This window comes from Stomoxys calcitrans, chromosome 3 (assembly GCF_963082655.1).
Source record: "Stomoxys calcitrans chromosome 3, idStoCalc2.1, whole genome shotgun sequence".
Classification (NCBI taxonomy): Eukaryota; Metazoa; Arthropoda; class Insecta; order Diptera; family Muscidae; genus Stomoxys; species Stomoxys calcitrans.
In genome coordinates this window covers 156,134,096-156,149,318 of record NC_081554.1, presented here as the reverse complement: position 1 = coordinate 156,149,318, position 15,223 = coordinate 156,134,096, and the positions used below count along the sequence as shown (strand labels likewise).

Here is a 15,223-nt window from a genome sequence, read left to right as displayed (position 1 = left end):
ACTTCCAACAAATGTGCTATGTATGGTGGAAATCGGTCTTTAACCTGATATAGCTGTCATATAAACCGATCTGGGGTCTTGACTTCTTGAGCCTCTAGAGGGCGCAATTACTATCAGATTTCGCTGAAATTTTGCGTGATGTATTTTGTTATGACTTCCAACAACTTTACTAAGTATGGTTGAAATCAGTCCATAACCTGATATAGCTGTCATATAAACCGATCTGGGATCTTGACTTCTTGAGCCTCTAGAAGGCGTTATTACTATCCAATTTGGCTAAAATTTTTAACAACGACTCCTTCCATAACCTCCAACGTACGTGTCAAATGCGGTCCGAGTCAATCTATAGCCTGATATAGCTCCCATATAAACCAATCTACCTATTTTACCTCTTGAGCCTCTAGTGGGCGTAATTCCTATCGGATTTGGCATGAAGTGTTTTGTTAAGACTTCAAGTAACCCGATATAGCTGTCATATAAACCGATCTAGGATCCTCTTGAGCCTCCAGAGGGCGCAATTATTATCAGATTTGGCTGAAAATTTGTACATCGGTTTCTCCCATGACCTTAACATATGTGTCAAATATGGTCTGAATCGGTCTATAGCCTGAAACAGCATCGGGGGTATAGCCTGAAACAGCACAACAGAGCTACCGGGAAAAGAATTCGACAAATTTGATCCATGGTGAAGGGTATATAAGATTCGGCCCGGGCGAACTTAGTACGCTTTTACTTACTTGTTCGTTGTAAGATCGTTGTGGATTAAATCGGAAAAAAACTAAGGCTTCTATATATTTTTGAAAGTATCTGGTTCGAATTTGACCTGAGTGTTGGAGGGCATACGTCTACTTCATGTACTAAATTTAGCAAAATCGGATAAAATCTGGGGCTTGCAGGGACTCAAGAAGTCAAATCCAGGATTCGGGTTACATGAGGGCTATACAAGTTTACATGTCGATTCAGATCATACTAATCACAGATGTAGAAAGTTGAGACAAAAGTCTTTATACCAAATTTCAGCAAAATCAATTGAAAATTGAGGTTTCCAGAGGCTCAAGAAGTCGAATCGGGGGATCAGTGTATATTTGGGCAATATCAGATATAAGGGGCCAGCGGCAAAAGATGAAGTTGTCAGACCTATAATGCTTTATGATGTTGAGGTCTGGTGAACAGACCTTTGAAAGTTCACCCACTGTTCAATGCTCAGCCAGATCCAAAGGATGGTTTGTTTGTGCATCACAGCCGCATTGAGACCGACAGTATCTGACGCACTGAATTTAATGCTACACCTAATGCTTTTTAACATTGTGGTTTGACAAATTCGACCACTGCTGTGAGGCTAAGGCAGCTTTCGCTTTGGTCATGCGGCAGCTACGGTCACTGTAAAATCCTTGATACAATGCCCGATGTTCCAGGTAGTGTGGATTACACATTGCCTGAGACACTTTTTGATAAAAAAAATAATACTGACTACTATTCCTGATAGGACCGATTGGGGTTTTTCAATAGGGGCTTGAAATTTGAATTCTATTTGTGAACGCTCTTACTCAACATTTCCATAATGGTAAAGAACATGAACCGTGGCCGTGGTCGTTAAAAGCGGACATGCTAACCTCTGCATGTCCGCCTATAACGCCAAACTCCTGAGTTCTAGTCCCGATGTGCTGGCTACATTTGTGAGTTATCCTGCCATGTTTAAAAGTCTCAACCAAGTGGTGTGGCTATACGGCACGCCGTTCGGATTCGGCAATAAAAAGGAGGCCACTTGTCACTAAAATTAAACATTAATCGGCCTGAAGTCATTGCTATGACAGAAGTATTCCTTGTTCCTTATGGAATGTCCATGGGAACTATGGTAGTAAAGATCACGAACAAACAAAATCTGCAAATCATAATAATGTACTACTGAAATTATGAGACGGTAATCGCTACTTTTTAGAGCAAAATTATCTTCAGTGACGAAGCCATTTTTTGACATAATGGTTTCGGTCAGGTGAAAATTCACATGTACTTCACCAATCATCCATTCGTGCACAAAACAGATTTGTTTGATGCTGATTGCATGCCGGCGGCGTCATTGGACCTTACTTCTTCGTCGACGATGCCAATCGTCACTTTACCGTGAATGGACAACGCTACCTCACCAATGTCACTAATTATTTTTGGCCTGCATTGGTAGCTATGGACCTGGACGACATGTGGTTTCAATAAGACAGTGCCACAATGCACAACACACGTTACAATCGATTTATTGAAGAATAAGTGTGATGACCTTGTTATCTCAAGAAATGGCCTAGTCAATTGTCCGCCTCGTTCGTGCGATTTGACACTGCTAGACTATTTTCTTTGGAGCTATGTCAAGTCTTTGATCTATGCCAACAAGCTGAAGGCGTTGGAAGAGCTCAATGCTAACATTGAACGAGAAATAGCGACCTTTTCGGCTGAAATGTGTAGCCGAGTCATCGAAAATTCGGTCCAGCGTATTGACAGATACAAAGGTGCCCGCGTTACCCATATGAACGAAGTCGTAATCCAGTTTTCCATTTTCGCATAACTCCATTATATTTTTGTATTACGATAATTGTATACGTTATGCTATAAATAAAACAAAAAAGAATTATGAGAGTTGTTGTTTTCGCACATTTAAATGCCTACTTTGGGAAGAATGCCTACTATGGAAGGATTAATATTACTAAACAAAGTATGTACCTTAGAAATTCTGGTTGTGGTTTCTTGTACTTGGCAGCCATTTGTCTGTTGCTCTAATAATTTTTGTTATTGGACATACCAACCTTGCTTGGTAATATTTTCTTGTTTAGGTACACAGTAATGTGCAAGAGTGTTACTATTGTTGCACATTACTAGTCTATACATTTAATACTCACCCTTTCTCTCTAGAAGAAGAGACTCAAGAGAATAATTATTGGCCCGGTAAACGAATTATAATAGTTTCGGCTATGGAAACACTTCAGCCATTAAAGAGTTTTTTGGCTTGGAACAAATTAATGGTCCTTATACCGTAGGCGAAGATGCTAGAGGGTTTAGGTAAGTTAGGTTGAAAAGAGGGTGCGGATATTAATCGGGACCATGCAATTATGGACATATACATAAGCCAGTAATTGGCTTGTTGTGCGCTCTAAATACTATAAAATAAACTCGAAGAAGAAAATTTAAATAAGGAATTCTTAGGTGTCCCCACGTAAGCACCGATGTCTATTAGCCGCGAAAGCCGGCCAATGATATAGAAAATGGTCCAACGTCTCATAATTTTCCCCACATGCTATCAATTGCCTCACTGGTCTTGTAAAGGTGAGCTCGTAATCCAATATGTCCCGTTATAATACTGAAAGCTATAGTGACCTCCTGCTTACTTCCTTTCGGCAATAGCTTAGTCTTCTCACAATCTGAATTTCCCCAAAGGATTTTTGTCGACCATGTCGCTGTTCCACAGTGTTAAATGCGAACTCGTAGTCTACGCCCTTAACTCGGACTGCGTCGACCCAAAAGGCTTCGGGTTAACCAAGTACATCGACTGCTGTCCTCTGGCCTTCACTGCCAAATCGTTTGCTTTTCCATTCCCCCTTGCTCCGATATGACTCGGCACCCAAGCCATGCGGATCGTGCCATCATAAGAGAAGTCGTCAATCTTCTTCTTACACTCCAAGGCTGTTCGCGACCTTACCGTCCATGTTGTTAATGCACTTATAGCCAGTTTACTGTCGGTAAAGACGTTTATACTCGACGTCCTCTAATTAACACCACAACACCTCACACATTTCGTGATCGCCCGCGTCTCCGCCTGAAGGACCATATTAAGGTCAGGCATTGGGAAACTGATCTCTGTTCCTGGATTCTCAAATTAGACCCCAGGCCCACTCTGTCCTATAGCTTAGATCCATCCGTGTAGTATGCAATTGCAGATGGCAATACCAGGGTTCCATTAATCCAAGACTGTGCCCCGGACACTTGACCACAATGCTGTCTCTCGATAGATAACCTCTTTCATTCCTTTTAGGTTTCCTATCGTTGCCTTGTCCAACATCGTTGCCATCTTCCATGGCCTTAAGTCTCTAAGCCACAATGGCTGCCTCAAACTTAATCTGTATGTCAATGGGTCGGATATCTAGAATAGTCTCCAGTGCCCTAGTGGACGTGATCCTCATTGGTAGGCAGAGCAATGAGGATCACGCCCACTAAGGTAGGGCCAAGGTAACATGTTCTCTGAACCTGTTGTATTATTCTTACGTTGCACTTATTCTCCGTCGCAGTCCACCAAACTTCTGAGGGTTAATTAAGTATTAGTCTAATATCGCTACAGTAGAGCCAGTGGACTATTCTCGGATTCAGGTACCATTTCGGGCCTACGGCCCGTCTACATAATGACACTTCCATTTAGGAGTGTTCAAGGTCACTCCTAAGTATTTTACTAAATCGAATATCTATTGAAGAAACGTGGTGCGTCAAATTATCCCACCTTCATCTTCCTCGTGAAAAGGCAGATTTTAGTCTTCTCTGGGTCACCAATGAGACCTCTGGGTCTAGCCCAGTCGTATGCCATCTGCAAGATCTTTTCGGCCCTTTTGCATAACTGGCTCAGATCCCTACCCCTAGAAGTATTATAACATCGTCTACGTAGCAAACGGTTTCAAATCCCTTCTCAGTCAGCATCCGTAATAGGTTACTTATGACGGTCATCCTCAGGAGTGGCAACAATATGCCGTCTCTGTGGCACATTTTCCCTTATATGTGCGTCATGGGCCCCCAATTTATCCATCTGTTCCTTAGCATATGGTTTATCCAGTCTCTAAGGAACCGGTCCACCCGGTACTGGTCTAAGGATTGGATCGGTCGGTCCGCACATTGTTACTTCAGCAGTTCACTGGATGTGGTATCGTGGGTTTATCGTGGTATCCACGATAGGTTCCATGATTTTGAGTAGAAAGAATGTAAGGCTTATAGGTCTGTAGGCCTTTGGTGTCGCATAACTTGCCTTGTCGGGCTTGAGTATAGAAACCACCTGCCATGCTTTCGGAGTATATGCAAGTGCTAGGATGCTGTGAAAATAGTGGCCAGATGAGGCGCCTGATAGCCGGCTTCCTTCTGAAGTAACGCCGGAAATATTCCATCAGTTCTGGGTAACTTAAATGGTTTGAAGCTCCACAAGGCTTCCGTGACCATAAATTCTGTAATGATTAGCCTTCGATGAACCTCATTACTCCAAGATTCCGTTGTCTCAGTGAGTCTTATTGTATCCTGTGGAAAATGCGTTGTCATCAAAAGCCTCAACATGTCCTCCGTTGTCTCTGCTCTCTCTGCCAGTCTTTAAAAATAGAGATATTGAGCTGAAACTATGCCCAGATTCTTTTTGTCCATAAGCAGGTTAAGTTCAAAGATGGGCTATTTCGGACTATATATTAATATAACCCCCATATAACCCGATCCGCCGATCTAGGGTCTTAGGCCCATGTGAGCCACAATTACAATCCGATTTTGCTGAAATTTAGAGCAGTGAGTTGTGTTAGGCCAGTCGACATCATTCTTCAATTTGGATATAGTTGTCATATAGACCGATACCTCGATTTAAGGTCTTGGGCCCATAAAAAGCTCATTTATTATCCGATTTTGCTGAAATTTAGGACAGTTAGTTGTGTTAGGTCTTCAATATCCTTCTTCAATTTGGCTCAGATTGGTCCAGATTTGGATACAACTGCCATATAGACCGACCACTCGAATTAAAGTTTTGGGCCCATAAAGGGCGCATTTATTGTCCGATGTCGCCAAAATTTGGGACTGTGAGTGAAGTTAGGCCCCTCGATATCTTTCTGCAATATGACACAGATTGGTTCAGATTTGGATATAGCTGGCATATAGACCGATTTCTCGATTTAAGGTCTTGGGTCTGTAAAAGGCGCATTTATTGCCCGATTTCGCCGAAATTTGGGACAGCAAGTTGTGTTAGGTCCTTCAACATTCCTCTTCAATTTGGCTGGGATGGGTTTAGATTTGGAAATAGATGTCATGTAGACATGTCATGCATTTTTAATAAAACTTAGAATGAATTAATCATATATACTTTTTATACCCTCCACCATAAGATGGGGGGTATACTAATTTCGTCATTCTGATTGTAACTATTCGAAATATTCGTCTGAGACCCCATAAAGTATATATATTCTTGAACGTCTGTCCGTCCGTCCGTCCGTCTGTCTGTCGAAAGCACGCTAACTTCCGAAGGAGTAAAGCTAGCCGCTTGAAATTTTGCACAAATACTTCTTATTAGTGTAGGTCGGTTGGTATTGTAAATGGGCCATATCGGTCCATGTTTTGATATAGCTGCCATATAAACCGGTCTTGGGGCTTGACTTCTTGAGCCTCTAGAGGGTGCAATTCTTATCCAATTTGGCTGAAATTTCGCAAGATGTTTTTTATTGTTACTTTCAACAACTATGTCAAATAAAGTACAAGTCGGTTCATAACCTGAACCGATCTGGGATCTTGACTTCTTGAGTCTCTAGAGGTCGCAATTATTATCCGATTTGCCTGAAATTTTGTACGACGGATTCTTTCATGATCATCAACATACGTGTTTATTATGGTCTGAATCGGTCCATAGCCCGATACAGCTCCCATATAAATCGATCTCTCTATTTTACTTTTTGAGCTCACAAAGAGCGCAATTCTTATTCGAATTGGCTGACATTTTACACAGGTCTCCAACATATAATTTAATTGTGGTCCAAACCGTACCATATCTTAATATTGCTCTAATAGCAGAGCAAATCTTTTCTTATATCTTTTTTTTGCCAAAGAAGAGATGCCGGGAAAAGAACTCGACAAATGCGATCCATGGTGGAGGGTATATAAGATTCGGCCCGGCCAAACTTAGCACGCTTTTACTTGTTTTACACTTTTTTTCCAAAGCAAGCTAAAAGTAACAGCTGATAACTGACAGAAGAAAGAATGCAATTACAGAGTCACAAGCTGTGAAAAAATTTGTCAACGACGACTATATGAAAAATCCGCAATTACTTTTTGGGCAACCCAATACTTACAAATGGTAGGAGAATACATTTTTCTAAAAATGGGTTTATTTTATTTTGGTTTATTGCCGGGATTTGAAAGGAAATATAAACTGGAAAATTAATAGTAAATGTTCAAAAAGGAGAATGGAGCGAGTAGGAGAGTCCAAAAATGTCTTTGCGCTTTATCCCTTCATTCATTCATTGCTATATGTTTCTTAGCACATATCCTATGTTGTTGGCAGAGTCACCCATGGATCATCTTTAATTTGTTCAATGCGATAACGAATTTTCACCGGGGCCAAAATATGTAAAATAAGATGTTTACACTCATTCGATATGGTAGGTGTCTTGGGAAATACCAGCGAGCTATTGATACTTTTTAGCAAGACATGAACATTTGAGCCATCATAGGGTAGTTTGCCACAGACCATAGCATAGCAGACAACACCACAAGCCCAAATGTCTGAGAGAAAAGGATCATAGGGCATACCTGAGAGAAGATATAATCATAGAATTAAATAATGGTGAAGAAATTTAAATATTTATCGTTAATTTACATAAAAGGTGCCATAACTCAGAATTTAATCAATATATTCAGTTGAAAGTAAGCAACTATCAGCAATAGACGGTTAGTGACGAATTTTTAATCACATTTTCCTTATAATACTTATCTATGACTCTCTTTTCTATGACTCTGTCATAAAAATCCTTGTTATTTTCGTTGTATCCCTCCCTCTGTTTGTAAGGTCTTTTGTGTTAAGGTCAATTTCGTGTCCTAACTCGAGTACTTATTCAGATCTGTAGCCGCAGTGTCCTTATACCCTTGTTCAAGTACTTGTTGCTCTAACAACCTTCAGTTTTCTTGCAAGACTAATTATTATACCCTAGGATAGGGGTATACTAATTTCGTCATTCTGTTTGTAACAGAGCAAAATATTCGTCTAAGACCCTAAAATCCTATATACAGGGTGGCTGATGAATATTGCTACATTTTTTTTTCGGTGTATGGAATACATTTTTCTTTTATTCATGTTAAATTAAATTATTAAATTAATTATTAAATTATTATTAATTAAATTAATTAATTAATTAATTAATTTTTTTGTTAAGGTCAATTTCGTGTCCTAACTCGAGTACTTATTCAGATCTGTAGCCGCAGTGTCCTTATACCCTTGTTCAAGTACTTGTTGCTCTAACAACCTTCAGTTTTCTTGCAAGACTAATTATTATACCCTAGGATAGGGGTATACTAATTTCGTCATTCTGTTTGTAACAGAGCAAAATATTCGTCTAAGACCCTAAAATCCTATATACAGGGTGGCTGATGAATATTGCTACATTTTTTTTTCGGTGTATGGAATACATTTTTCTTTTATTCATGTTAAATTAAATTATTAAATTAATTATTAAATTATTATTAATTAAATTAATTAATTAATTAATTAAATTAATTATTAAATTATTATTATTAAATAGAAAAAAAGTTATTACATTTTTTTTTGGTAGCGGCTTTCATCAGCCACCCTGTATAAAATTAAATTTGTGTTTGTTTGTTTGTCGGTTTGTTTGTTTGTTCCGCATAGACTCAAAAACGGCTGAATCGATTATTTTGAAATTTTCACAGATTGCGTATGTTAGTCTGGAAGGAAACATAGGCTATATAAAATTTTGATATCGGGAGGGGGCGGACCCTCCCCCTTACCCCAAAAGTACTACCCAAAAATAAAAGTGGACCGATCGGGACAATATGCCATTCAAATGAAAGGTATTTAAGAGTAGAGTTCTAATTTCATAATAAAAGTTCCCCCAATTTCATGGGGAACCGCCCCAGCCCCAAAACTCTTATAATAGGTTCATTTGACAATCATGACTATATGGGACACAAATGAAGGGTATTCGGGAGTAGATTACGAATATGGCCAGGAAGTAGGAAGAGGCTTTATAATTTATTGATAACGGAAGAGGGCGGACCCTCCACCGTATCCCAAAAACACCACCCAAAATCAAAAGTGGACCGATCGGGACAATATGTTTATCAAATGAAAAGTATGCGGGAGTAGATAACGAATCTGGCATACAAATTCAGTCGGAGTATAGGGGGTCACCCCACCCCCAAAAAACGCCCAAAATGGCCACATTAGCCAATCACGGATATATGGGACTCGGTTTGTTTGTTCCATATAGACTGAAAAACGGCAGAACCGATTTTCTTGAAATGTTCGCATATTGTATAAGGAAGCATAGGTATATAAAATTGTCGGTGCCCGAAGGGGGGACGGACCCTTCCCTTATGTCAAAAACACAACCCAAAATCCAAAGTGGACCAATCGGGACAATAAAGGTATCAAATGAAAGGACAGTAGAATACGATTATGTTATTAAAATTTTAGTCTAGACACCCATCGGGCAGCCGCAACCCCAAAACTCTCCCAAACAGACATATTGGACGAATTTGATATCAATTTTCATTCCAGTGGAAGTGCAGCACGAATTTGATATCCATATTTGAATCGAAATGTCTGAGGTACCATCCCTCCCCTAATCAGAGCCGAGAAGGGACAAATTCTCACACATCAATGCGTGCTTTCCGATTCAAATTTAAACTCAATAATTAGGGACCTTTTTTCATAGCCGAGTCCGAAAGGCTTCCCGCAGCCTCTTTGGGGAAAATTTTTTAAATGACCATGAATGGCATTGTACCTCGCAAATGTCGCCAAAATTAAGAGGGAATAAACACCGCTTTGTCCGATGTTCTCGTCAGGATTCGAACGCGTTCAGCGTCATAGGCTACAATGGCACTAATTCGATATCCGTATACAGGGCGAAGTGTCCCTTAAAAAAATATTAGACAGTTAAAGAAAGCGCAGCGGAGCGGGCCCGGTTCGGCTAGTTATATATATTCTTGATCATCATGACATTTTAAGTCGATCTAGTCAAGTCCGTCCGTCCATCAATCTGTCGAAAGCTCGCTAACAGTCAAAGGAGTAAAGCTAGGCGCTTGAAATTTTGCACAACTGCTTCTAATTAGTATAGATCGGTGGGGATAATAAATGAGCCAAATTGGTCCATGTTTTGATATAGCTGCCATATAAACCGATCTCCAGATTTGACTTCTTGAGCCTCTGGAGAGCGAAATTCTTATCCGATTTGGCTGACATTTTGCACATTCCGTTTTATTATGACTGTCATACAAACCGATCTTCAGAATTGACTTTTGAGCCTTCGGAAAGCGCTATCACCACCCGATTCGATTGGAATTTTGCACGTGGTGTTTTGGTATTACTTCCAACAACTTTGCTATGTATGGTTCATAACCTGATAAACATAGCTGTCATATAAACTGATCTCCCGATTAGACTTCTTGAGCTTCTAGAGGGCACAGTTCTTATCCGATTTGGCTGAAACTTTGTACGTGGCATTTTGTTACGACTTGCAACAAATGTGCCAAGTATGGTTTGAATTAATCTATAACCTGATATAGCTGTCTCATAATCCGATCTCCCAAATAGTCTTCTCGGGCTTCTAGAGAGTGCAATTCTTATCTGATTTGACTGAAATTTTACACGTGGCGTTTCGTTATGACTTGCAATAGGTGTGGTCTAAATTAGTCCATACCTTGATATAGCTGTTCTATAAACCGATCTCCCGATTTGACTTCTTGAGCCTCTAGGGGCGCAATTCTTCTCCGATTTGGATGCGTTTGTTACGACTTTCAACAACTTTGCTAGGTATGAATCATACCTTGATAAACATAGCTGCCATATAATACGATCTCCCGTTTAGACTTCTTCAGCTTCTAGAGGGGGCAGTTCTCATCCGATTTGGCACGTGGCGTTTCGTCATGACTTCCAACAACTGTGCCAAATGTAGTCTAAATCAGTCAATTACCTGATATAGCTGCCCTATAAACCGATCTCTCGATTTAAATTATTAGGTATCTTGAGGGCGCAATTCTTATCGGATTTGGCTGATATTTTGCACCTCATATAACTGCCATAGAAACCGATCTCCCGATTAGACTTCTTGAGCTGCCAGAGGGCGCAATTCTTATCCTATTCTGCTGAAATTTAGCATGTTGCCTTTCGTGATGACTTCCAACAAACGCGCCAAGTATGTCAAATCAGTCCATAACCTGATAAAGCTGCCGTATAAACCAGTCTCCCGATTTGGCTTCTTAAGTTACCAAAGGGCGCAGATCTTATCCGATTTGCAGAAATTTTGCACGTAGCTATTAGTTTAGACTTTCAATAACTGTGCCGATTATGGTCTAAACCGGTTCATAATCTAATTAAGCTGCCACTTAAACCGATTTCCCAATTTTACTTTCTGGGCTTCTGGAGGGCAAAACTATTTATTAATCGATTTGCCTGAAATTTTGGAGGTTGTATTTTTCTATGACTTCTAACATCCATGACAATTACGGTCCATATCGATCTATAACTTGACATAGCTCATATATGTTTGAAGAGGTCATTCAAAGAATTTGTCACATGCGATCGATCCATGGAGGAGGGTATATAAGTTTCGACCCATTCGAACTTAACGCGTTTTTACTTATTCTGATCTTTTTCTGTCGTATCCTTATATACCTTTACTTCCTTGAGTACTTATTCAGTTCTCTTACTGTAGAATTCATTCGTACCCTGGCTTCAGTCCTCCGGGCCGAACGCTCTGGCCCTGACGTGCGTCCAACAGCGCAAGGGGAAACCTGTCGTTTCAAGTTTGAAAGAACCCTGGATATTTTCTGCTCCAGGCCTTAGAATCATGGATTCCATACAGACATTTAAATATGTAGCGTACATGAAAGGGAAAGACTGACAGACGGGCGGACGGACATAACTAGATTGTCCTAAGAGCTTTTCGTCGATCACAAATATATCATACTCTCACCGGAGACATTTTCTTCGTTCAGCTTTGGAATCATAGATCTTTTTAGCCACCTCAGAAATTTGGATGATGGCAACCGACAGACAGACGTAAGCAAGTGATTGGATTATTGTCTTAGAATCTTGAAGTTATAATACCTTTTTTTGTAAATCAGCGATTATAGGCTCCTACCTTTAAGTATCTCTGGACTAGCATAAGCATAACTTCCACAGTATGTTTTTGACATAACAACCTGTTCATCACTTGTCCTAGTATCCTTGCGGGCAAAACCAAAATCGATCAACTTAAGATTGAAGTCCTCATCCAACAGAAGATTTTCACATTTTATATCGCGATGTACAACACCCTTGGCATGAATATATTCAACGGCGCTTATCAACTGCTTGAAAAGGTGGCGCGATTGAGTTTCATCCAAATAGCTTCTGCTGCGCACATAATCCAAAAGGGTACCATTTTCGGCCAATTGCATTATGAGATAAACCCTGAAACGGTTCCCAATTTTAAAACTGCCTTAAATTTAAAAAAGTCGATTGTTTTCTCCCACCTGCGATTGGTCTCAATGCATTGATAGAAGGTTATCAAATTTTCATGATGCAGATCTTTGACGGCTTCAATTTCTCTGGGTAAAAATTTCATTATATATTCCGGAGGGGCCTTGACTTTTGATATTATTTTGATGGCCACCCGTTTACCATATTCCTCGGAGTAGCCAATTTTTACTTTGGCATAATTGCCGGTACCAATGACTTTGCCCAATATAATGCCATTTTGTTCCAATATCGATTTGGGCTTTCCCGATTTATTGATGTCGCTCTGTTGGGATCCCAGCATATGATCCGAAGCAGGTTCATTTTTAGCTGCAGCTGTCGAAGGGCCAGGTTCTTCGTTTTGGATCATGTTTTTAAAACAGTTTATGGTCAAAGTTTGCAAAAACCGGTTTGGATAATATTTTAGAGGTTTCCTTTCCTTCTCAGGGTGAGTATACAATATGTCTTGCAGTCTCGCGTTATGTCATATAGATATGCATTTGGATAATCCCCGGTACTCTCACTATTTCATGAATTTTGAATTTTTGACAATTTTAAAAGTTAAGTTTTTGATTTAGTTTTTTTATTGAAATATTATTGTAATAGAAAAATTTAAATTTGACATTCCATTTTATGCCTAAAATTACACTTAACAAAATTTACCTTCTCTTTAGTACAGATGTTACTAACCTCGCAAATCCATTTGTAAAACTTTAAAGTATTGGCCAAAGGCCAATATTCTTCCATTGAGCTTAAACTTGAATCGGACAGCACTCATTAATATATGTGAGCAGCACTCATTAATTTAGAGCAGTGCCGAGGGGCGGGCCTAAGAGACCGGATAAGTCATGTTCTAAGGTAAGGCTGAAATCTGTCTGTTTACGAGGAACACCAGTAAGGAAGGCAAAAGCCTGGCAGAACCGACTATACAATACCTTACACCACCAAGTCTACGTACTACTTAGAACTTATGTCTAAATTTAGTCAAACCTCAATTTTGAATACCCATTGAAATATCGAACAAAACCTTGCAAAATATTCTTACAATAGGACCCAAATTGTGACTACTGCAGTCTTAAAAGCGTATATCGGATAAACGAAACGATTTCGATTAAATTGTACACACGTATTGAGAAACGCCAAATAATAACACCTCATGTTAAAATTTGTATAGGTCAGGCTAAAATTGTGGCCACTCAAGCCACAAAAGGCCCAAAATTCTGGGTTTTACAGCCTTAAATGGTCATATCGGATGAAAGTTATACATGGTAGCTATATCTTAACCTGATCCGATTTGATTTAAAACCTTGGACCAAAAAGTGTCTTCTGCAAAATTTGACAACAATCGGACAACAAATGCGACCTGTACCATGATCACAAGAATACATGAACAGCGGACAGTCGAATATCGAATCGGGACGCGATTCTAAGTCGGTCGGTATACTTTTTAATGGGTCTAGCTCTTCTACTTCTTAGCGTTACAAACAAATACACAAAGTTATAATACCCTGTACCACAGTAGTGGTGTAAGATATAAAGAAGGTGGGCCAATTCTGTTGGCCACTTTTCTCAACAGAAGAATTCCGAAAAACCGAAAAGGTCAAGCACTGCATGCAAAAAAAAAAAATAAAACGTTTGCGACATTTTTAGGACAAAAAAATAGTTTTGTTACAAAATTTTTCTTTTATTGTAACGGTGTAACGTTTCTCTTCAATATATCAGAAAAGTTACGTTAGTCATGAATGTGGCATATTGAATGTAATTAACTTTGAGAATTGTAAACCATTTAGATGCTTCGTCTATCAGAAAAGGACCATTTTTTCTTGTAAAAACAAATATTCTTTAGTGGCAAAAGTGTTTCGATAGCCGCAAACGTTTATTCGTAAACTGTAAACGAGTTATTCTCTTATATCTCTCCTACTAGAGAGGAGGTGCTAGTATTTGAGCATATAGAGCAGTGATAGGTAAAAACGCTAACGTAGAAAAGAAAATAATCCCAAGCAAGCCCATGGACTTGCCAATTGTGTGATTGTCGCTGATGTGAACACAACATTTTTTGCTTTTTTAAATAGCAAAAAGCAGTGGAGCAGGGTTGACAAATTTGCCATTATTCGCTTAAAAATAGCAACAAAAAAATAAAAAAGAGCTGATTTTCCGATTTGTACTTTAACAAGTAAAAGCGTGCTAAGTTCGACCGGACCGAATCTTATACACCCTCCACCATGGACCGCATTTGTCTACTTCTTTTCCCGTTATCTCTTTTTAGGCCGACAAGGGGTAAAAGAAAATAATTGCTATGCCATTGGAGCTATATCATGTTATGGTTCGAGTTTGACCTTAATTGGACAACAGTAGAAGTCATTGTGTAAAATTTCAACCAATTCGAATAAGAATTTTTTCCTTTAGGGGTTCAAGACTTAATAGGGAGATTGGCTATATGGGAGATGTATTAGGCTATAGACAGATTCTGACCATATGTTGAAGGTCATGGGAGAAGCCGTGATAGAAAATTGCAGCCAAATCGCATGAGAATTGCGACGACTAGAGGCTCGAGAAGTCAAGATCCCAGATCGGTTAAAATGACAGCTATATGAGGTTACGGACCGATTTCAACCATACTAAGCGCAGTTGTTGGAAGTCATAACAAAACACTTCTTGCAAAATTTCAGCCGAATCGGATAAGAATTGGGCTCTCTAGTGGCTCAAGAAGTCAAGATTCAAGATCGATTAATATGGCAGCTATATCAGGTTATGGACCGATTTGAACCATACTTAGCACAGTTGTTG

At 39.5% G+C, this 15,223-nt stretch overlaps 1 protein-coding gene across 1 annotated transcript; it reads right to left on the bottom strand.

Moving 5' to 3' along the window:
- Positions 1 to 7,224: 7,224 nt before the first annotated feature.
- On the bottom strand, positions 7,225 to 13,042 carry LOC106088478 (testis-specific serine/threonine-protein kinase 3). Its single transcript, XM_013254000.2, has 3 exons — positions 12,454 to 13,042; positions 12,081 to 12,391; positions 7,225 to 7,512 (listed from the first exon to the last, which is right to left on the bottom strand). The coding sequence occupies exons 1-3, from the start codon at positions 12,804 to 12,806 to the stop codon at positions 7,250 to 7,252; spliced, it is 927 nt and encodes a 308-aa protein (XP_013109454.2). The 5' UTR covers positions 12,807 to 13,042; the 3' UTR covers positions 7,225 to 7,249.
- Between the last annotated feature and the right edge of the window lie 2,181 nt (positions 13,043 to 15,223).